The sequence below is a fragment of the Blastomyces gilchristii genome, assembly GCF_000003855.2.
Source record: "Blastomyces gilchristii SLH14081 genomic scaffold supercont1.3, whole genome shotgun sequence".
NCBI lineage: Eukaryota > Fungi > Ascomycota > Eurotiomycetes > Onygenales > Ajellomycetaceae > Blastomyces > Blastomyces gilchristii.
In genome coordinates, this window is record NW_003101680.1 from 2,231,524 (window position 1) to 2,253,863 (window position 22,340).

Consider the following 22,340-nt stretch of genomic DNA (forward strand, 5'->3'; position numbering starts at 1 on the left):
CCTCTGATTATGACATCATACCTGGGTGAAGCCTCACGCAGAGGCACCCAGCTTTGAAAACAAGGTGGTGGTTGAGGTGGGGGGTTGCTACTAATTGCCACAGCCCGCCGATTACTCGGCCACCGCTGTTTCGGGCCCTTATCTTCTATCCCGACTCCACCCGAGCATAGCGGGGTGTGTGGTGCAGAGCCGGCGCGCTTGTCACTGTCACCGTACTTAGCAGGAACGAACTTGGGCGGGAAAGTCCTTCGCAATAATCATGTTTGATGAGAAATAATGACAGTAATAATTCGCATGAATCGCGGGACGACGGGCTTATTATTATGTTTGAATTAGCAGGGGACCCGGGGGGAGGTCTATATGTGTATGTAGAGCTAGCTGGGGCGAGATGACAATGTCAAGGATCCGAACCAGGAACAAGCAAGCTCTCTCTCTCTCTCTCTCTCTCTCTCTCTCTCTTGCTCCCTTGGGGGCTTGTCCTCCCCTCCCCCTTGCATTGGATTAGTACGATACGAGCAGAACCCTGGCCTATCATCGGGGAGGAAAAAAAAAAAATTCTTCAGCTGCTCAACAAAAAACACTAAAATATAATAAAGAGGAAAAAAAGAATATCGACATTTTACCCCGGTTTCAATCGGATTGTTGTTCCTCACATGCAGATGAAGTAAATATCTTCATCAACAATAATAATTCCTGATTGATTGCAGCAATTCCAATTCCTCCACGCGGGGGGGAACGTCAGGAAGTCTGAGGTTTTTGTCGCAAACAAGATGAGATGGATAAGTTTTGGTTTGTTTACGATAAGAGAAAAGAGCTTATTTATTTTTACTGTGCGGTTGTTTTATATACGCTGCAGTACACGTATCTAAAACCTTACCACGTACTGTACGTACTGCACTGCATCCAATCCCTTGTTCGACAACAGAACACACACACGATGTGATTTCAACAAAATCATCCGAGGGGAATAATAAAATCAGTAAAATAAACAGTAAACCTCTACAGCTGTTGTTGTAGTTAGAATAAAAAAGGGAGTTACTTTTGATCGAGTTTTACCACCAAAAAAAAAAACCCCCCAGTCTACTTATTATTATTGAGGCAACAAGAAACAAGAAAACCTGTTTTTTGCACCGCCCCATGCGAAAAACTCAAGCGTGTGGCTCGTCGATACGGCAAAACAGACGGAACAATACGGCGCTGGTGACGTGACGTGACGATACAGCAGGACGCAACGAAATACCTTCCCTTCCCCCACCCCCGGGCCCGGGCCCGGTACAGCGGTATATTATTACTGCTCTTCTTCCTCGTTCCAGCCTTTTTTCTGCTTCCTCTTCTTCTTATATACGTTATCTCTTCCCTTCTCCCGTTTCTCAATCTCCCTTCTCCCTTCTCCCTTCTATCCTCATCCTCTTCTATCCTCATTCATTGACTCCCAAGTCGGTGCTGTATCCATCCCATCACCATCACCATCACCATCACCATCACTCACTCGCTTTTCTACTCTCGAAGCTAGTCGATTTGCTCTTCGTTCGCCACTTTGATATTTTTTTCATCCCACACACAACAAAAGATCACTCACACATCAACAGTCATGGTAAGCCCGAACAGCCTCAATTCCCACCCGCCATCGATGTTAATAGCTATATCGAGGCTAACACGATGGCTCCTGCTGCGTTTGGAACAGGCGTACCCTTTACCTTCGACACATCTCTCCAATACGGAGAATGTACGTTTTTTGTTATTGTTGCTGTGAACCCTTCTTTTTTCTTGCCACTTCGTTCGATAAACAGCTGAGATGGCATTTTGAGAACAACCACAGAAAGCTGACTGATAGCTTTTTTTTTTATTTTTTTTCTTTTGCCATTGTATAGCTCATGAAGTATATGAGTCTTGACCAGCGGGGCCATGTTATGGCAGAGTATGTCTGGATTGATGCCTCCAGTGGTGTCCGATCGAAAACGAAGGTATGTCCTTATGTCTGCACACCACACCACAATGCCACAATGAATGGAGATGATTTCCAACGTAGGAACAACGTACTAACAATCTTTCTCATGACAACAGACACTCAAGGGACCCGTCAAGTCAGTCGAGGAGCTTCCAGAATGGAACTTCGACGGCTCATCAACAGGCCAAGCCCCTGGCGAGAACTCGGACGTCTACCTTCGCCCCATCGCCATGTTCCCAGACCCCTTCCGCCGTGGTGACAACATCCTCGTCCTCTGCGAAACCTGGGACTCAGATGGATCGCCCAACAAGTTCAACTACCGCCATGAGGCTGCCAGGCTCATGCGCGCACACGAAGACGAACACTTTTGGTTCGGTCTAGAACAGGAGTACACCCTCCTCGGCGCTGATGGCTGGCCATATGGCTGGCCCAAGGGTGGCTTCCCAGGTGCTCAGGGCCCGTACTACTGCGGTGTCGGAACTGGCAAGGTCCACTGCCGTGATATCGTCGAGGCCCACTACAAGGCTTGTTTGTATGCTGGCATCAACATCTCTGGCATCAACGCTGAGGTTATGCCTGCTCAGTGGGAGTACCAAGTTGGACCCTGTGAGGGCATTAGCCGTATGTTATCCAATTCCCCCCCCTTTTTTGAATTGTGTCGGATGGACTAACCCATCCTCGAACAACAGTCGGTGACCAGCTCTGGATGTCTCGATTCCTCCTTGCCCGCGTCGCTGAAGAATTCGGCGCCATAATATCCTTCGCCCCCAAGCCAATCCCCGGCGAATGGAACGGTGCTGGCCTCCACACCAATGTCTCGACCGAGGCCATGCGTTCCGAGGGTGGCATGAAGGTCATCGAGGCTGCCATGAAGAAACTCGAAGCCCGCCACTCAGAACACATTGCCGTCTACGGCGAGGGTAACGAGGACCGTCTCACCGGCCGCCTCGAGACCGGCAGCATCGACACCTTCAGCTATGGTGTCGCTGACCGCGGCGGAAGCGTCCGTATCCCCCGCCAGGTCGCGAAGGATGGCAAGGGCTACTTCGAGGACCGAAGACCGGCTTCCAACGCTGACCCGTATCAAATTACGGGTATTATTGTTGAGACTGTAAGTTTTGTGGTTTTCAGTTCCAAGGCTCTGTGTGTTTGGGGAAACAAGTACTAACCGAATATTCCCTCAATAGCTTTGCGGCGCTTCATAGTTGGGAACAGTCTGAGGATGCCGGAAGAAGTGAAATCGATGAATTTACTTTGTTGTTTCCCCGCAATATTTTATTTATACCCTTCGGGCGACGAACCGTCTGAGTGGGTGGTGTGGTGGTGTGTGGATGTCGATGAAACAGGAAAAAAAAATTAACTGGGACTTGGAGAGGATGCAAGATAGACAAGAGAGAGAGAGAGAGCTTCCCAGTCGTTTTTCCCACAATCGCGTCAGGGGAAAACTATTTTTTTTTTGTATATGATTTGAAGCCGTCAGTGTCGTCTTGTTAAGTCATCATTGTCCGCACGCGCCACCCACCAGCCCAGCAACCCAAGCAACCCGTCCCGTCCACACCTTGCACCGCACACCAAAGTTTCGCATCGTAATCGCCTTTTTTTCGTTCTATGTTAATTTTGGTTTTGTTTTTTTTTCGTTCATTAATATATGTAATGAGACATGGTCTTGTTTGTTCCGTGTTTTGGGGTTTTCATTCCTACCCTCTTTTTGGTTCTCGTTTGGGTTCGTTTGTCTTCTTTTCTTTTCATCCCACTATATCAATACGTAACTAGAAGTCAGTGGGCCCGGTGTTGGTCGTTTTTTTCCTTTCTTTTTCCCTTTTCCAAACTGTTGATAATGTCACAGATTCTATTTAATAGGTTGCTGTTGTCTCCGGCGCCGTTTCTCTGGTTTTCAGTTTTAGAATGTCCTGTTCTCTTTTTCTCTTTTTTCCCTCCCCCTTCCTTTTGCTTTCCGCCGATGTTGATGGCAGACTTTGTTCCCTCTTTTCACTGTTTATAATGGATGTTATTAAGAATGGGATATGATGGGGCTCGGGCCTTCCTATCTTTTTCTTTTCTTCTTTTTCTTTTTAATTAAATTGTTCTACGGGGATAGATTATGGTGTCAAATATGTTTTGCGTTGGCCCATGACGGATAAAAAAAAAATACTGGGAGAAAGGAGGCACGAATTGAAAATTAGATACAGAATGGGACCTTTCGTTTTGGTGGACTGTTAAACCTCGTTCTCTCGGTCTTTGTGTGTGTGTATTCTCTTCGGTTGGGTCCGCTTTGTTTTTAAATAGGTGTGAATGTAAATGTCTATATTTTGTACATGTATACAAGACGCATAGAGGATGATGGAGAGAAGTATGTACTGTATAGAGAGGGGTGTGTGTGTGTGTGTGTGTGTGTGTAAATCAAGAGTCCTTGTAGGCATTTTTAGTACAGTAGGAGTTCTGTTGTCTATCTATCTATTATCCAATCCTCCCCTCCCTCCCCTCCTCGCTTGCACCGTCACAGCTGTCTCAGCTCAGAAACTTGCGGGGACCGACAGATAGAACATCGCCATTGAATCCACTCCAATCCACTTCCACCGAAGCCATATTCCCCCGCAAAATGAGTCAGGATTTAACTAACCAAACCAAACCAAACCAACTTAGTTAACTAGTTATTAGTCATTTATTAAGAGCCGGAGTGACGAATGACTGACTGCCTGGTTAACCTAGTTACCCTACCCTGACAGACCACCTCACTCACTCACTCACTCACTACCTTAGCTTAGACGGGCCAATCCCGCTTCCGTCATCCAAAATCAGCAGAGTACAAGCAATCAAAACATCCCCTCCCGCCTCCGCGTCTCTCGTGTCCATCCCACGTATGGTACGTATGTATGTATGTATGTATGGATGGATGGATGTATAGCGGTGTTTTCTTGCCCCGCACCATCTCCGCTCGCGCATCATCCCACATCGTCCAAGCAGCGGTCCAGCGCCCGTCGGCGGGTTTATGTGCCTAGGCAAAGGAAGACAGATGTTATATATCCATCCGGGATTTCGGCATGAGGTTGAAAGAGGGGAGAGAGGGGAGAGGGGAGAGGGGAGGGAAAGCGGGCTGCTGCTAGCACAAGAGGCATGTGGTGAGGTTTCCATCCAGCATCAACCTTTGAAGGGAGTAAAAAGGGCGCGCAGCTGAGCAAAACAGAGCAGAGCAGAGCAGGTTTTGGCTCTGTGATGAGACGATTTATTCTCGCCCTCGGTAAAAGAAAGAAGGGGACACGGAACATCCGCTCCTCGTTTTTTTTTTTTTTTTTTTTTTTTTTTTTTTTTTTTTTTATGCCGAAGCGAATCGAATCATGACCACCATGACCATGACATACATAACTTCCGAATTCATTCAAGCCCCCCGCCGCTGCCCGCCACCGGATGTGGGATGGGATGGGATGGGATGGGAGCCCCAGGTTCAAACAAACGACGAAGCTCTGAAGTTAAGCGACACGCGGGCCCAGTAACTAACTTAACTAGTAACTTATAGTAGCTAACTCGTTTAACTACCCCAGCATCCAACTAACCAACCTAGCAGAAAGGATTCAGATTAGGGACAGGACAGGCTACTCTACTGTGCAAGTCGTCGGGCAGGTTGGCATATTTCGGCAGGTGGCCGCGTGAATCGATGGGTCCATTTTGACACGTTTAAAAAGCTCAACTTCTCCGCATTTCTCAATCAAGTACGGAGTCAGTGATCACTACTAATAAACAATTGCCGGGGGGCCGGGAGGAGGGGGGAAACGGGAAACGAGGATTCCATGTGAAAAGAGGGCCGTGGAATGAAATGGGATGATGTCAAAGTACCGAACCTACCAGAGGGAGGAGGTTTGGCTTTGATTCTTTACAGTCAGCTATACTCCGTAGTTATAGTTATATAGTTAACTGATGTGTAACTAAAATGTATAAAACAAAAAGTCACCGACCTCATATTAATAAGCTTAAAACACCCCCCTTGTATGTTGTCAGCGCTATCTATCATCAGCCTTTCAGGGAGTTGTCAGCGGCGTGCATCTCGCGCGCAAGTATGAAAAGTTTTGAAACAACTTTGTCCTGACTCCTCAGCGGGGGCCAAATTGGCCTCATGGGGATTAAGAATAATTATTTAAGTTAGCAATCGTCGAGAGATAGTCTTGAACTACTATTGTTATTTCATGCCACAGCCTGACGAATTCTAGAGGAATCTAATCTAATTCCGCCGCCAAACTGTAACTAACTAGTTACATAACAACGCCAAACAAAAGGTGAAGAAAAATTAAAATAAACCCACCTTTCCAAAGGGATGTTTTGGCCCCCCTAACTAAGATCTTTCCAAGGAGAGTCGCAGCTGAACAAGACTTTTCTCCCTTTCCTGACCTCTTTATTTCTTTGTGATTTCTACGCATATGCCGCGCGGCGGAACATGCCTTTGCTTTTTTTTTTCTTTTTCCGCTTTATATGCAGGCGGTGCGTCGAACCTCTGGCCCGGCCCCGAACGGCGACGCGACAGGAAAAAAAAAAGGGGGGTCCCATTGCAAGGCCAACAACGTTCAGAGCGCCCTACGCCGGCCAGCCACAAAAAGGTTAATTTTGCTGCTAGCGGGGAATGCGCTGTCGGTTTGGTTTAGGGATCGCAGACCCTGAATAATAAGGACGACAGCCCCGGCAATTATTAGTGCAGTGGTTATTAACTGCGTAGGCCCTTTCTTCGGGGCGACCCTTGCTTAGACTAGACTGCTCAAGGGAAAGGGTGGTGGTCCGGTCCCCTACCTTACCCCTACCGCCGGTTTTCCTTTTTTTTTCTTTCTTTTTTCTTCCTCTGCAGGTTAACTATTTGTCCGAGTATTTAATAAATAGATCGCCTGTGCCGGCCCTTTTAGATCTTGCTTGGGGAGGAAAGGAAAGGGTTTGCTTTCTCTTCTCTCTCGTTTTTATATATATATATTACTGGTAGAGAGCGGCTTGTGGGAGCTTGTGACCTACGCCTACTTCTCCTCCACTTCTTCCTCCTCCTCCTCTCATTTATTGAAAGGACTGAGGGCCGTAGGTTGTTCCCGGTCGTCGTTGTTTATAACGAGGGAATATGCGGGGTTGGAATTGGAATTGAATTTTGAAATCGAATCCACTCTTCCTTTTTTTTTTTAAAAAAAAATATATACATAGCGTATAGACTCGGTGTTGTTTTTATATATATCAGGGACCTACTCCGTTGCTCTTTTGCGCAGTCGTCAGTCGCTTGTATTACACATATACCCCGTTGAACCTTCCTTACCTGAGTGGTACTATAAGCCTGAGAAGAATTGATTGAGCAAGCGCGATCCATCCCCTGCCGCCTCCCAGCTTTAGTTCCTGCTCCCGTCAGCAGCAGAACACACTGTGCCTCGATCCTGGTAGTCTATCAACCGACAACCGACACATGGCTGTGGACGAGGAAAAGGTCCCCGCTAAGACGACGGCGACGACGGTGCTGGTAGCGACAGGTGATAGTAATGATGGTATTATCGTTAGCAATAATAGTCTCACCAATATCAATGATACCAGCGACGACGGCAACGATGGCGTTTACGAGGTCGACAATGCCGATCCTGCCGAACTGACCTTGCTGCAGTCTATCAAACGATTCCCTAGAGTCGTCGGATATGTCTTTGCCGCATGCCCTGGTATATTGCTATATGGATTCGACATGGTCATCGTCAGCACTCTGACTGCAATGCCTGAGTTCCAGTGAGTAGTTTGGTATTCTTCTTCACCACCACCCCCTCTTTCTTTTCCTATTGCCATCCATCCCCCTTTAGCTCAACAAACGCACAAAACTCCTCTCAAAACTATCCGTGTCTCGATCAAAAGCCAACTTTCTCCCTTTCTCCCTTTCTCCCTTCTCTTCACAACAGACGCGACTTTGGTGAAGTACTCCGAGGAAAGCCCATTATCCCCTCCGCATGGTTGGGAGTATGGACCGCCGCACCATCCATAGGCAACATTGCTGGCGCAGCCGTCGCCGGCTGGGTATGCGATCGCTTCGGCCGCCGTTTTTCGCTCATGCTGGGCGCCCTGATATCCGCCATTGGCATCGCCATTTGTTTTGCATCCGCCTTCGCGGCCGGCATCGACGCCCGTCGGGGCATATTCTTGGTGGGCAAGCTTGTGGAGGGCTTCGCGGCGGGACAGGTGGTCTGTACCGTGCAGATATACACCTCTGAAATCGTGACGCGAGCGCTGCGGGGTTCCAGTCAGGCGCTGCTACCCGTGATGACGATGACGGGGCAACTTATCGGCGCGTTGGTTGTGTTTGCTTGCTTGTCTGTCAAGGGGCGGGACGGGTATTTGATTGCCGTGGCGTCGCAGTGGTTGTTTTCTGTAATATTGCTTTTTATTACGATTTTCATTCCTGAGAGCCCGCCGCATCTTATCCGTGTGGGTAAGATAGATCAAGCGCGCAAGGCGCAGCGACGTCTTCATCGGAAAGAAGTTGATACAGATAAGATGGTGGATAAGCTTGTTGAGATTTTGGAGCAGGAGCGGGAGATGATGAAGAGGCTGGGTTCGCAGGTGCGGTTCATCGATTGCTTTAGAGGGATTGATCTGCGGAGAACCATTATTGTGCTGGTGTGCCATATGATGCCGCAGAACTTCGGACTGGGCTTGCTCTCGACTGCCAGCTACTTTGCGCAGACTGTTGGCATCCCCCCTTTCTTGAGTGTTCTGTTGTTGGAGATTGGTATTGCGGTGGGCCTGGTCGCGAATATCATATCTGTGTGGACATTATCTGTTGCGAAGCGGAGGCCGCTTATGCTGTGGACGCTTGGTCTCACTGGGTTGTTTTGGGGCGCAATAGGGATTTCGGGATGTTTTGATAGCCCGGTGACGAAATGGTACGTTTTTTGCTTTTTCATTCCACTCCTTTGGCAATTCATGTATCATGCGCGCCGCGTTGAAACTGCCAATCGTCTCCTTTTCCCCTCGTTTCCTGAAAGTTGAAGATATGGCATGCTGATCTCTGAATTTTCTTTTTTTTGTTTTTGATTTCCTAGGATCACTGCCGCAGGTATGATCGTCATCATTTTTGTCTGTGGAAACGGAATCTGGCCCGTCTCTGTCCTTGCCACGGCAGAGACATCCTCCCTTCGACTCCGTGGTCGGACGCAAGCTGTCGGCTGGGCCATGCACGGCATATATGCATGCATCTTTGCAGTTGTATTGCCATACATTTACAACACCGACAAAGGTAATCTTGGAGCTAAAACCGGGTTTGTATTTTTTGGTCTATCTGTCCTGAGCTGCGGTTTGATTTGGATGCTTGTGCCAGAGATGGGCGGAAGGTCTCCCGCGGAATTGGATCTGCTTTTTGAGCATAATGTCCCCACGAGGGATTTCTTGAAGTGGTCGGCTGAGAAGAGTAGTCGGAAAGGTCCGGATGCTGTTGCTTCTGCTGCTGCTTCTGCTGCTGCAGTGAGCGATGATGAGAAGAACAAGAGGAGTTCTGAGCATGTTGAGATAGTGAGTGGGTAGGCGGTCCATTTTTGATTTTTGTTGGGTTTAACCCTTTTCTTTTCGTTTTTTCTTTTCTTGAGATGGGTAGGGCAAGTTGATTGGGTTAGTTATAAGGGATATAGATGCCCCGATTTTGCATGTTGCTGTTTTTCCTGATGTAGATATCAGTCTTGGCCACTTTTTGAGGCTATCGCAGACATCCACGGGAGACAATTTTAAACGCGCGCGCCAGCATCGCAATATGTGTGTGGAAAACTGATCAAAACGACGTAAAGATGTAGAAAACTAGTAGCTAGATCTTGAATATGGATCCTATTATTTGGAATTGGCATGATCAGCATCTCCCCGTGAGGTTCTGGAGTGAATGTGGGATGCAGCTTGGACTTACTTGTTGGCTTTAGCGCGCGGCAATTATCCGTATGTGTGTGGTGGATACGAGCGTTGGAAGGAGATGATGATTGCCCGCTTGATAAAAGACACTCGGGGAAATCGAAATTGCATATAGTCAGTCATACCCCGTAGTACAAAAAATAAGTACAATTTTCACTAAACGAAGCTGGCTACGTTGAATAATTTAATAACAAAATAGTTAATGTTGTTCGTTTCTCCTAGTTCCAAAATGCCATTCTGATCGATCAAACAATCCTCCTTTTATTTTTATTTTTAAATACCTTCAGATCTCAAAACAAAAAAAAAAAAAAAAATGCACCTACTTCCCGAACAGCTTCAGAAGCCATAATCCCTTCAGTCCTCTCTGCTCCACCTCTCTCTTAGCTGCACCATCGCCATTCACTCCATCCACATCCCCACCCGCCCCTGTTTTCTTCCCTCCAAATATCCTCAACAACACCTCCAACGTAATCGCGGCCACAACACTACTACAGAGAATCCCAATCATAACCAAATTACTCTTCCGATACTTCTTCATCCCCGTCGCCTGGCGGTCGCTGTCCCAGCCAGTATACAGCGCGTACGTGGTGAGGATACTCCCCAAGTTGCCCAAGCCAGAGACCAGAGCGGATGCCGCGGCGACACCCACCTCACCGTGGCGTGGTTGGAAGAGCTCGTTCGTCCATGTCATGGTTATGGGCACGGTAGGGCCGAGGCCGAAGCCGACGATCAGCAGGCCGCCGTAGCGGGGCCAGGCGTTCGTGACGGAGCCGGCATAGGTTGTCAGGAGTAAGCCGAGGATTTGGAAGAGGACGGGGACGATGAAGAAGATGCCGCGGTGGTGGTGGAAGCGGTCGGAGAAAGGGGTTACGAGGACGATGGCGATGAGGTCCATCTGTTCATGGCGTTAGCAGCTGTTCATGGTTCTTATTCATGGGTTTGGATTTTTCTTGTGTTTTTTAATTGGGTTTGGAGATACGGGGTCGAGCAAAGCTAAGGAGGAAGAGGAGAAGGAAAAGGAAAAAAGAAAAAGGATTCTTCGTACAATCCAAATTGGAGCGAATAGTAAACTTAGTTGAACCCCCGTAAGTGACGGATTGGCCCCTCTAATAATAACGGTTCCGTAATTCTGCACGCCGATTCCCACGCCAACGACGCCAAAGTACATGAGCGTAAGAGGCCACAGCCGCCAGTCCATCAACACGCCAGCAAGATCTCGCATGGTCCATTGGGTGCTGTGGTAAACACGTTTCAAATCATGGTAATGTATCTCCGCATCTCGTCCCTTAAGTACCGGACGCGTTTGAGGTATCCATCTTAAATATCGTCGTCTTGGAGGCAATTTTTGTCCAGGGGGCAGGGGCCGTTCTGGAAGCCACCAGAGAAGACTGATTCCGGTGAGAGTGCCTGCGATGCCGTATAGAAGAAACATCCACTGGAATCCGACAAGGCCCTTCAAGCCGTCCATTTCCTGGAAGCCTGCAGAGACGAGACCGACAACTGCGGCAGATACCTGCGCTGCGGTGAAGTATTGGCCTATCCGTTTTCCGGTGCGGGAGGGCGGGTAGAAGAGAGTGAGATAATAGGCCATTCCTGGCCACATGCCGGCAATGACAATTCCAAGGAGGAGCCGAAGTAAACTAGGGAAATTGAATTACTTTGGGACGCTCCATTACAGTATAGCATGTGCAATATGGCAAGCATATAAAGGGAAGGGATAGTTACTATAAACTCCACGCAGCTTTGACCGCAGCAAAGCAGCATCCAATGATACCAACGCTGATAACAATGCGACTCATCCAGACCCGAGGGCTTAGCCTCGTCATAATCAGATTAGACGGCAGATCAAAAAGCACGTAGCAGACATAGAACAGAGCCAAACTAGTTGAGACTTGTTGCGGAGATATGTTGAGTTCGTTGCCAAGGTCGTGTTTTTGTTCAATGTTCATGGTCTGGGCTAGCCCGATATTTGAACGGATCGCTGCGCAAAGGAAATACAAAGTCCAAAATGGCGGGATGATTCGCCAATCAATTTTTCTAGGTAGAAAGTACTGTTAGCTGTCATTATTTCTTTTCCCCCCTTTGGCATTTATTGTCTCGCCTTCCACCAAGAGAGCATTCCATTCATCCCCATCGAGTATGTGTTTGGTGTATTATCAGGATTCAGGAGAACGAGCATTTACATACTTATAGATGCGATCGATTGTCTCTGTATCGACTTCATCCCCTTGTTCGACATCATGTAGGTTGGTCGAATTGTCGTCTTTGACATTTCCTTCTCCCTGGTCGTCGTGGACCTCCCTTTCAGGCGTGACTTTGTCCATCGTAACACAGTAGTGGCCGATAGGAATGTCCCTTAACCAGGATTCACCGTTCACAGTTGCTTCTCACCGCGCCCGGCAATTGAGCTGCGGAAAAAAGCGATAGACGGCAGATTCTAGATTTTCCAATTGTACTGTCTAGCACCGAACGGCAGACAGATTTGGCCAGTTGACAGAATTGAGTTGCTTCTTCTTTTCAGGCACAGGAGTCACCACGATTTGATTAAGCCGATAAATCTAGAGATCCAAATCAAATCGCGACACTAAGGTCTTCTTCCTCTCTGCCACTCCACAAGAGAAAGGGTGCCCAGTATACTTACTTCTTCGTGCTTTGGGAAGTATTATAGATAATTGAAGCCTGCGCAATGAATTAGCAACATTGACGCAGAAAATAGCATGGTGGTTTAATATTGTAGGAGCTTGATCAATTGGTTTGTTCTGCGACTGGATTGCTTTGCTTCCTTTGCGAACAATTGATGTATGTCTGGGTACAGCTATTTCTTCTGCCAATATATATCCGCTACTCACTTTGCATTGACTAGATGCGTTATTCGTGTTTTGTGTGTCCAATTAATTGAATTGTCGAACCGCTTCAACAAGACTATCGAGGAGTCACCGTGGCTGGGCCGCGGGCAGCTTGCCTGTCACAGCACGAGTAAAGATAACGTGTTAAACGACGATGATAAATGAAAACACTTAAATGATAGGTTATCATCGCGTTGGAGAGCAATTGCTTTTCTCTCTGCAAAACATGCGACTTCTCTGCCTCACGTCTCGCACTCTGTCAATGCTATTCGGATTTCAGAAAAGGTCGCGGAGATGTCAGCATTATTGAATAAATGTTAACATTCTTTGCCCATGTCCCTGCAACTGACCATTTCGGGCGAGCCTCTTTACTTAAAAATGTCGCCGAGAAGGTCCAGCCATTTATTCGGCAGAGCAGATATAACTAATTTATGACACTAGCGGATTAGCTCGACGACGAACTTGAATTGATCTCACTGCGAGGAGATTCCAAGCGGTGGAAATGGGCCCGTATGGCGGGAGAATAAAACTGCGGTGGCAAGCAGCGCGCGTGTCTAGCATAAGCCAAGCACCATTATTTAGCTCCTATTTATTTATCAAATGTCCTGATGAACTCTGTCTGTTCCATTAGACCTGATACAACATACATACACAGTACGGAGTAGAGAAGCCAGAAATGGTTGCTGAGCGTAGCGTCAACTAGCGAGCTGAGATATATTTGCCAGAAGCCAATCCTCCCAAGCCCTTTCGGGATTGATATATGCTTTTTCGGCGGTGCAGAAAAAAAGAAAGAAAAAACTCTAACGGCGCCAGATCCTAGCTAGTGAAAAAGTTAAGTTAATATTCACAATTCTTCACTCTCAAGCCATGCCCATCCATGCATGAGCTGCGGGGGAAATGAAGTCTAATAAACATTTTTATTTGCTGGCTGCTGTTCTGAGCTTCGACTTGAAACACGGCCACGGCTGTGGACGAACGGCCAATCATTTTTCTACGATGTGGTCAGCTTTTGTATTTCGCTCTCCCGGTATTCTTCGGAGAACAACTTGTTCTTCTCGAAGAATGTGAACCAGCGATCAATGAATCATTGTTGGACATGGCTTCCGAGAAGCTCGGTTTCAAAACGCACACCCCCCCTGCCTTGAAGCCGAATTGCGCGCTCTCCCAGCCGATTGCGGGGATGGGTGAAGGTGCTGCGACACTTCCAGACCAGGGAATCATTTTCATTGCTCTATTGGAAGATGGTCAGACTAACCCAGCCATATATTCCCAGCATGTTTGTCTTGTGACATGATCCTTTCCCCTCTCACTCTCTTCTCCTTTTTCTTTTTTCCCCCCTGAACTTTTCATTGCTTTTTTCTGTGAATTTCTTTTTCTTTTTTGTTTTCTTTTCTTTTCTTTTTCTTTCTTTTTTTCTTTTTCTCGTGTTAACCACCAACCACATTTCCGAGGCCTCTCAGTACTCGCTCCCTCCTCCCTGTCCTTCATCATCATTCTAATTAGCCCTAGCAAAGTACACTGGCCCTTCGGTTCTAGCCAGGCTTGCCAACCTCCACCATCAGAGCAAAAGGCAGTTGCTCAGCTCAATTTGCCGCGCTAATGGAACGGCCCGTTTGAGCCGATCTACCAGGCGGGGACAGTCGTGCCGCCATCGCCGGCATTCATCCAGCTAGGTGTGTTATCTTGGACCCCATCATCATCTTGCCAGGTTGAGCCCATGTCGTCCACTGGGTTGTTGGCGAAGCCGCCGTCGCCGTAGCCATCGCCTTCTTCTGCTTGTTTGGGGCAGCGCCGGATCGTATGGCCCACTATCATCATGAGGTTAACAGGTCGAGCTTCATCAGTGGGATGTATTGCTAAAATGAGGGAACATGTCTTGCGGTTGATGGGTACTTACTCTCCTTGCAGTTGTTGCACTGAACCTTAGACCAGTCCTTCTTCTTGGTGCAGTCGCGACTGAAATGACCAACTGCGGGGAGAATGATTTGTTAGATACGACCACACTGGATATTTTCATATACTATTTAAAGTGGTAGGGACGATTTTCCTCACCTTCTTCGCAGTTACGGCAGGTAACTGTATCCGGATTGCGAGGTTTGTCACACTCCTTGGAAATGTGACCCTCCTCGCTGCAGAACCGTATTTTAGTCAGCGGTCTTGTCTCTATCTTAGGGCAAGGTATTTTTGGGGACTAAACCAACCCGCAATTGCGACAGGCTCTGGAGCCGCCCTGAGGGCAGTCCTTAGCGAAATGGCCAACTATCGAGAATGTCAGAAGCTTCCCCCAGGTGCATCGGAGGGCATCATCAGGCTTGCCTTCGTTGCATTTTTTGCATTCCACTCCTTCAGCTGAACGGGGCTCGGTACATTCAGACGAACGATGACCGGGTTGACTAGGAGAGGATCGGTTAGCGATCAGCGAGTTCCCTGTGAAGCGCAAAACCAGGTCCCTCACCCGCAGTTACGGCAGCTAAACTTGTCAACGCGTTTCTCCGTGCAATCACGAACACGATGTCCTATTCCGTTACAATTAACACACTTAACCTCGACCTTCTCGACGACTGAACGCTCGTCTGGGCATGCGCGCGGTCCATGTCCCATTTCTAGAAAAATGCACAGTCAGCTTGATACCCTGTTGGATTAACCTGGATTGACGGAGAACTTACGTCCACAGTTGCCACATTTAGGAATCTGGCGGTCAAGCGGGATGCCAGCATCGACAAGGCGCTTTAGATTCTCTTCGGGTGATTCTGGCCAGCGCTCTTTGAGGCTGGGACGTTGGGGTTTATCACTGAAGTAGTAACCGACAACGTATTTGCAGTTCAACTTTCCCTGAAGATTAATCAGAGTATGACAGTCGGTGATCTCCTTCTCCTATACAGGACACAGTTATTAACATTTTCATATTTCAAATAACCCGTAGGATTGTGTGGGCAATCTTACGAGGCCAATGAGATACACCTTGAAGTTCTCTTCTCGCATCTTCTTCTCAATTTGGTCGAACGTCGCCAGCGGAACTGCCTTGGAGTATACTTTCATACCCTATTGCGCCGATATATCAGAAATGAAGAAGCGGGATTAGCAATAGAGGTATTAAATATTTTACCTCACGAAAGTCCTCAAGATCCTTTTCGTCGCTAGCTTTCTTGAGAATCGCCCATGCCTGTTCCGGGAGTTTATCTGGAATATGGTGCTGGTCGAACTTGCGATTCTGGGTGCATTCCATAGTTTTGTGGCCTATTTCCGATTGAGGGTGAAATTAACAGTTGCATAACTTCTTGCTCGCAGTCAGCTAGGGTGACAAAATTTACCTTCCTCCTTGCAGTTCTTGCAGACATCCGCCGGTTTTTCGGGGCACTCAGAGGCAGGATGGCCTTCCTTCTCACATATTCGACAGTGCCCCTTGAAAACACGAGGCTTCGTGCATTCCGCCTTGTTGTGGCTAAGGAGCAGATATCAATAATCAAATCTCCATTCTTGCCAAAATAGAATCCATGACTTACCCTTCTTCACCACAGTTGAAACACGCTCCGGTGGCTTTGCGAGGCTCAGTGCAGTCGCGGGCGAAATGGCCAGACTGACCACAACTGGTAGAAAATTTTGTTATTAGGCACTCTTCTGATGTTAGATTCTAGGTTCTGCTTACTTGCGGCAAGCATCATCTTTGCCTCCAACCTCATTTTCACCAAAGTCACCGACATCATATCCAATCTGTTCCACCGTACCGTTCCATGTTTCACCCCCCTCGTTCCAGTGGGCATCTAACACATTGACCATGTTTAGTATCCAGTTTCCAGGTCTCGTCTACAAAACAGCAAGCTAAAGAATCCCTCTGGTTTGTGGATTGTGTGGTATGATACGGGGTTTTGCTGAGGCAACCAGGGGCATTGTTCGACTTACCATCGACGCCTCCCGCGTTCCAACTCATGATTTCTTGACTTGCACGACCTTAGAGAGAGAGAGCCTTGGTCACAGATCACTGTTAGGCTGATCAGCATACAATAGAGTCTAGAGGAAACACCTTTGTGTGGCCCTAGGTAGGTGTGGTGTTGTGGGGGAGGAGTGAACAGGTATGTGACATGGATCGGGAGAGCGATCAGCCCTCAAAAGGCATCGAAAGTAACAAAATGAAAAGAGAGAGAGAATTAAAGAAAACCATATGAGTTACTCACCAGCTATTTATTATTTTCCCCTTGAAAGTTAAGAGCTTTGTAGCTTCGAGATGTCCTTATGGGTGTTGTGGGAGAGGATTAGAGAGAAAGGGTTGATAGGAAATGGAGAAGAGAAGATGAAGAAGAAAAGGGGGCTTGATTTTATATCTGTGATGGAACAACACAGGCTTTGTTGCTTTCATAGCAACCAGAATCACATAGACAACTGATCATTCTTTATATTTACTCAAATCAGGAGATTTGTCTCATTGGTGAACTTTCTTTCTCTCATAGTTTTGTTTCAAGAGGTTTCTCAGCATCAACCGGAATTTACATTGTATCTACTATCTCCACACCTATATAATATGGCAGCTTTACTGTATACATTCATTCTGTTGAGTATTTCACTCTCTCTTTAAATAGTTAAGTCAATACTCTCCTACAGGTTATTTTAGTTCTGAACTCTAGAACACAGGAAAGGCTTATGAAGATAAGTAACACATGTAATACTATGTATCTAGATATGTACTCTACAGCATATGTGTTTTTCAGAGTTCATAAAACACACTAGCAAGGCAAGATCCCAGTTTAGCTCATTCTATCATTTTATCAAAGAAGGAAAGAAAAAGCAAAAATTTGTATAGGGGGAGAGATCACAAAGTAGGAATATCTCTCAATTTCTGTGACAGCAGATTCTTGATTCCTCAGTTTACAATCAGAAACTTTTCCCCCTCTATTACTTTATACAGAAATTTTAATATTTACTCACTGAGTGAGATTCTATTGCTTTTATTTAACAAGTAATCAAAAATTAAGGGAAAATAACTGCAAATTAAAAATAGAAAAATAAGATAAAAGAAGCAGAAAAGAGACATTTTGCAACCAACCATCCCACATTCAACTCACAAGCTCTTTGTACTCAATATTTATTTTACCCGCTCATTCCATTTCCCTCTAGAAAAGGCCTAGGTTCTAAGTACGGAGTACCTAGAAACATGTGATCTCCTGAAGGAACTTGCGATGGCGATCTGGTTTCTGAAGATACTATGACCTTTAGCGTCTCCTCAATTTGCGCTGCAAGTTTTATCACTTGAGCAGCTGCGGCATCCATCCCACCAGACTTCCACATGCCAGGGTGTATGACTTTTGAAGCGCCAACTTTAATCTTGTTGAATTCTGTCTTGAGCTGATCCATCTGCTCCAACAGCTTCAGCTTGGCTTCATTATACGCTTTCAGCTGCTTTTGTTCCGCTTTCCGTTCCTTGAGAAGGTTTTCCATGGTTTCCTCAAGTTCATCATCATGCTGCTTTTGTAGGTCCAGGAGTGCCCTGTTCTCATCGCGACAACGGGTTAGAATGTCGTTTGAACTCGATAGTTTTAATTCTAGCGCTTCTGCGCGCCTCGTTTCCTCTGTACACTTCTTGGCTTGGTGGTACATATGTAGTATGTCTTCATCTCTGAGGTCCATCCAGGTGGATCTGGAATTGAAGATGGATACTTGGGTATTATTCCTATGATTATGATTGTTAGGATTATCAGTGACATCCACAACTGTATTAGCATTGCTTGTCGTTGGCGTATTCAGGTATGGAAACGCTGTGCTGCATAGCTCCGTCGACGCGAAGATGGGCACCGTTGGAACCCTGGAGAGTTTTGAAGGACTTGGGCGAGATGCGCCATTGTCAACTGAAGGTTTCCTTTTGAGTGTATTACTCAAGACTGGATTAGAAACGTCGTCCGTCTGGATATGCAGAACAACCCACAAGTTAGTATGCTCTGCGGGATAGTAGCAAGATACCAAGATTCTAACTTGCCTGGGAAGAAGTTCTTTGCTCTGATGTACACTCTCCGCCAACTTCCTCAGCCTCTAATCGACTATCGAGAGACATGGCTTGGGACTCATCGTCAGAGTATATGTATTCGATGGTACTTGGTTGACGGCGAGGGCTGTTCGATCCACCAGCCAACGGTGAATTGCCAAGAGAAGCCTTCTGCCCATGTCATTAGCGCGCTGCATGCATATTGTTGTCCAGAATCAATCACCTGTTGTCCTGCTCGCTTCAGCACTGACAACCGCTTGGATACCGCGTAACGAGAACGGTCATGGAAGAATGCCTAACGATTTGGCATAGTTTAGGCGGTGTCAACAGCAACTCGTATTTTCTGGCAATGAGCGCCGACCTTTTGAAAATCCTCTAAGTTCATATAATCATGCTCCTCGCGGAGTTTTAGCAAACTTTGGTCCTGTTCTATAGTCCACAAATCTCCTAGACGCCCTCCAGGAACAGGATGATCTGGAGAATCAGACGAATTTCGCATTGCTCGTAAGACCTGTAGAGTCGCGGGGCGATGTCCAAGTTTCAGAACTACATGTAGCGATGGCATAAGGAGAGGCAAAATAAACACAATGGAAGCAGCAGTGGCAGACGGGAGAAAGCAGATAATCAGTAGTGGAAAGAAAACAGAGAGTACAGGAGAAAGATATTTTGTACTTGATAGCCAGAGAGAGGCTGGATGGAATCTTCTCAGCACGTTGATTCAACAAGCAGTGTCATTGAATGTACCCATGAGCACTTTTTGTTCGCAGCTCACATTTCAGCTGATAATGATTGAATGTCCAACAACTAAGCGCAGGCAAACCAGAGTAGTCATGGATAGACGAAAAGTGCAGTGAGCACAAAGAGAAAATTCACTATTTAAGCCAAAAAAAAAAAAAAAAAAAAAAAAAAAAGATACAGCCTCTCTGTCCACTGAGCGGCGCGAAGAAATTTTCCCCTTCAATAGCTTAAAGGAAAAAAGCAAAAGAGCAAAAAAAAAAAAAAAAAAAAAGGTTGGCAAAGGTCATTCGACTCTCTCAGAAGTCGAGGCCCTTTTAACGTGATCAACCACCCAACACCCGCCCAATCTTCATTTTTTCATCCATCTTCAAACACTGACAACATGCATCATGAAGCAGTTATACAAGTAGCAATTGATGATTTGAACATGCAATTGATCCCTAATTACACTGAGACTGCTAAAAAATATGAAATCAGTTGATATACATTATTACAGTGTTATAAAGATATTCAAATATGAATAAAAAAAAACAAGCTTTACTCACTGTAAATGTAAGAAATCCCGCTCCTCGCGGATCCTTTACCCCTATTCCTATCTCTCACGTAACCTATTGAATAGGGTTAGTGGCCCACTGGCCCTTGGCTACACACAACTATATAGACTGGAGTTCATGACTACTATTCACAACTCAGCTTGAATACTATTATACATTTGATTTCTACATTTTATCTTTCTACTGTGAATCTCTGAATAATCATCTATAAGTATTTATTCTTATATTTCAAACTCTGTCAATCAGTAACTGTTAAAAAATATACTTCAATCTCTGCAAACTCTACTGCAGACACTCAAGAATAGCTATTTAAATTATGAATAACTGTGGCGGGCTGCGCCCGATCATAATAGACTATTCCATTACACTCCATAGATTCCTGCTGAAAGCTCCGATTCTCAGTCACTGATTCTCAGCTGAGAAACTCACAGAGTTTCTATTCTTCTGCTCTGAAGCTACACCTCATACATGTATAAATATCTGCTTTAATCACTGATTCTCACACTTTCTCTTTTCTTTCTTCTCTAATGTTTTCCACTTTTGTTATATAAGATCTATATCTTAATGTCAATCTATTTAGCATAGGCCTCTTATACTTGAAAAACATTTATCATCTTCTTATTAGAAATGATTACTCATTAAAAAGATATCTAAATACATAACAATGTATAATAATAATAAAGAAATGAATAATCAGTTAAGTAAACACTGAGTCTCTAAATATAAGCTTGCTTACCAGCTACTCTGACTCTGTAATAAGATCTTATAAAGAGAATATCAGTGAAAGATCTGAGAGTTCTGATATTTTAAATATATAAGATATTTATATATATACACTTCTTCTGATTCTGAAGAACTCTTAAACACAGATACTATATATCTGATGAATAATATAGCTATGTCTACTGATAATATAAGAGAACTCTTAAATACAAGTATAGACACAGTACTGTTATTATTATTATTATTATTATTATTATTATTCTATTATACTCATATGCAAGCGGAGCTTATGATGAGTCCTTGCGTGATGTTAAATACAGGCCAAGTGTTGGTTATACAGGAGGAAATACAGGTGTTGAGAGCCCCGGTGGCTGAATGGTTAATGCAGCCACCTGGTAGCACCTTGGCGTGGGAAACCAAGGCGCGTGGGTCCGAAACCCGCAGGGGATACATTAAATCCCGAAACTCAAGCACCTCAGGTTTCTAATAAATACAGAGGTGTACAAATCACTCCAATGAATGCTCTATGTTCCTGGGCTGGGGAAGTTATTATCGCATGTATCTAATTGTCACTCCTTTGTATTTTCCTATGTTCTTGTTATCTTGGCGTGGTCTCAACACCTGTATTTCCTTCTGTATAATCAACACTTGACCTGTATTTAACATCACACAAGGACTCATCATAAGCTGCTTGTATATGAGTATAATAGAAGAATAATAATAATAATAACAGGTGTTGAGACCATGCCAAGATAACAAGAACATAGGAAATACAAAGGAGTGACAATTAGATACATGTGATAATAACTTCCCAGCTCAGAAACATAGAGTGATTTTATTAAAGTGATTTGTACATCTCTGTATTTATTAGAAACCTGAGGTGCTTGAGTTCCGGATTTAATGTATCCTCTGCGGGTTTCAAACTCACACATCTTGATTTCTCATGCTAAGGTGCTATCAGATTGCTGCATTAATCATTCAGTCATCAGAGCAACACAGTACTGTAGTAACTCTGAGTAATATTGAAATTATAATAACAGCAGATAGCTGATATATATATAACTTAATAATGTTAATACAAAGAAATTCAATAATTAACTTAATAAGAAATCTCTGTATAGATAATTTCAATATTAACTAAATCAGATATAAATATAATATAAGTACTGAAGAAATATTTAAATACTTTTATATATTTTAATACTTCTGATCTTACTCTCTATCTGTTATAAAGATTGAATATACTTATGAAACTAAATATCAATAAAGATGTCATCAGTTTATTAATTAATTAAGATTAATATATTAAATTGAAAGATTATATAAAACAGAAGTTTTATTTATAAATGAAAATATATGAATCAGTGTTATATATCTCTGATAATATTATTAAATATTTCAATATTCTATTCAGAGACACTGCTATATAATAGAAGATATTAAATTAATTATAAAGTATCTGATAAAGAAATACTTCTCTTATAATATTTATTTCTGACTTTGATATCAAGATTCTAGAAGTAGGTGATTAATCTTAAGAGAATTGAATAAAGATTAACATGCTTAAGAAGATATTAATAAAGAAAAAGTCTTCTGAGTATTTCAAACCTTGATGAAATGAGAATATTATATTTAAAGAAAACAATTAATCACTGCTAGAAGAGATTGAAAAAATG

At 44.9% G+C, this 22,340-nt stretch overlaps 5 protein-coding genes across 8 annotated transcripts; 2 read left to right on the forward strand and 3 right to left on the reverse strand.

Moving 5' to 3' along the window:
- The first annotated feature begins 1,257 nt into the window (after positions 1-1,257).
- On the forward strand, positions 1,258-3,764 carry BDBG_02216 (glutamine synthetase). Its single transcript, XM_031720697.1, has 6 exons — positions 1,258-1,594; positions 1,685-1,726; positions 1,872-1,964; positions 2,065-2,569; positions 2,638-3,059; positions 3,136-3,764. Exons 1-6 carry the CDS (start codon positions 1,592-1,594, stop codon positions 3,151-3,153), a joined length of 1,083 nt encoding a protein of 360 aa, XP_031576940.1. The 5' UTR covers positions 1,258-1,591; the 3' UTR covers positions 3,154-3,764.
- A 682-nt stretch (positions 3,765-4,446) lies between these two features.
- Positions 4,447-9,881, forward strand: BDBG_02217 (maltose permease). 3 transcript variants are annotated; one of them, XM_031720698.1, is made up of 5 exons: positions 4,447-5,414; positions 5,488-6,216; positions 6,300-7,675; positions 7,843-8,823; positions 8,983-9,850. In XM_031720698.1, exons 3-5 carry the CDS (start codon positions 7,368-7,370, stop codon positions 9,458-9,460), a joined length of 1,767 nt encoding a protein of 588 aa, XP_031576941.1. In that variant the 5' UTR covers positions 4,447-5,414; positions 5,488-6,216; positions 6,300-7,367; the 3' UTR covers positions 9,461-9,850. The 3 variants fall into 3 exon arrangements, with proteins under 3 accessions (XP_031576941.1, XP_002627546.1, XP_031576942.1); XM_002627500.2 differs by lacking the exon at positions 4,447-5,414 and having other exon boundaries at positions 5,960-6,216; positions 6,309-7,675; positions 8,983-9,881; XM_031720699.1 differs by lacking the exon at positions 4,447-5,414 and having other exon boundaries at positions 6,109-8,823; positions 8,983-9,881.
- On the reverse strand, positions 6,405-13,562 carry BDBG_02218 (MFS transporter). The gene is made up of 8 exons (XM_002627501.2): positions 13,326-13,562; positions 13,029-13,232; positions 12,682-12,943; positions 12,020-12,511; positions 11,558-11,869; positions 10,878-11,472; positions 9,831-10,727; positions 6,405-9,754 (listed from the first exon to the last, which is right to left on the reverse strand). Exons 4-7 carry the CDS (start codon positions 12,154-12,156, stop codon positions 10,152-10,154), a joined length of 1,620 nt encoding a protein of 539 aa, XP_002627547.1. The 5' UTR covers positions 12,157-12,511; positions 12,682-12,943; positions 13,029-13,232; positions 13,326-13,562; the 3' UTR covers positions 6,405-9,754; positions 9,831-10,151.
- A 205-nt stretch (positions 13,563-13,767) lies between these two features.
- BDBG_02220 (zinc knuckle transcription factor) lies at positions 13,768-16,927 on the reverse strand. The gene is made up of 14 exons (XM_031720700.1): positions 16,851-16,927; positions 16,579-16,657; positions 16,325-16,439; positions 16,182-16,265; positions 15,990-16,120; positions 15,785-15,915; positions 15,622-15,720; positions 15,345-15,552; positions 15,134-15,281; positions 14,995-15,071; positions 14,880-14,937; positions 14,731-14,807; positions 14,576-14,647; positions 13,768-14,486 (listed from the first exon to the last, which is right to left on the reverse strand). Exons 2-14 carry the CDS (start codon positions 16,604-16,606, stop codon positions 14,302-14,304), a joined length of 1,413 nt encoding a protein of 470 aa, XP_031576943.1. The 5' UTR covers positions 16,607-16,657; positions 16,851-16,927; the 3' UTR covers positions 13,768-14,301.
- A 576-nt stretch (positions 16,928-17,503) lies between these two features.
- Positions 17,504-19,531, reverse strand: BDBG_02221. Of its 2 annotated transcripts, XM_031720701.1 has the most exons (4): positions 19,011-19,531; positions 18,873-18,944; positions 18,644-18,820; positions 17,504-18,570 (listed from the first exon to the last, which is right to left on the reverse strand). In XM_031720701.1, exons 1-4 carry the CDS (start codon positions 19,212-19,214, stop codon positions 17,761-17,763), a joined length of 1,263 nt encoding a protein of 420 aa, XP_031576944.1. In that variant the 5' UTR covers positions 19,215-19,531; the 3' UTR covers positions 17,504-17,760. The 2 variants fall into 2 exon arrangements, with proteins under 2 accessions (XP_031576944.1, XP_031576945.1); XM_031720702.1 differs by having other exon boundaries at positions 18,644-19,531.
- Between the last annotated feature and the right edge of the window lie 2,809 nt (positions 19,532-22,340).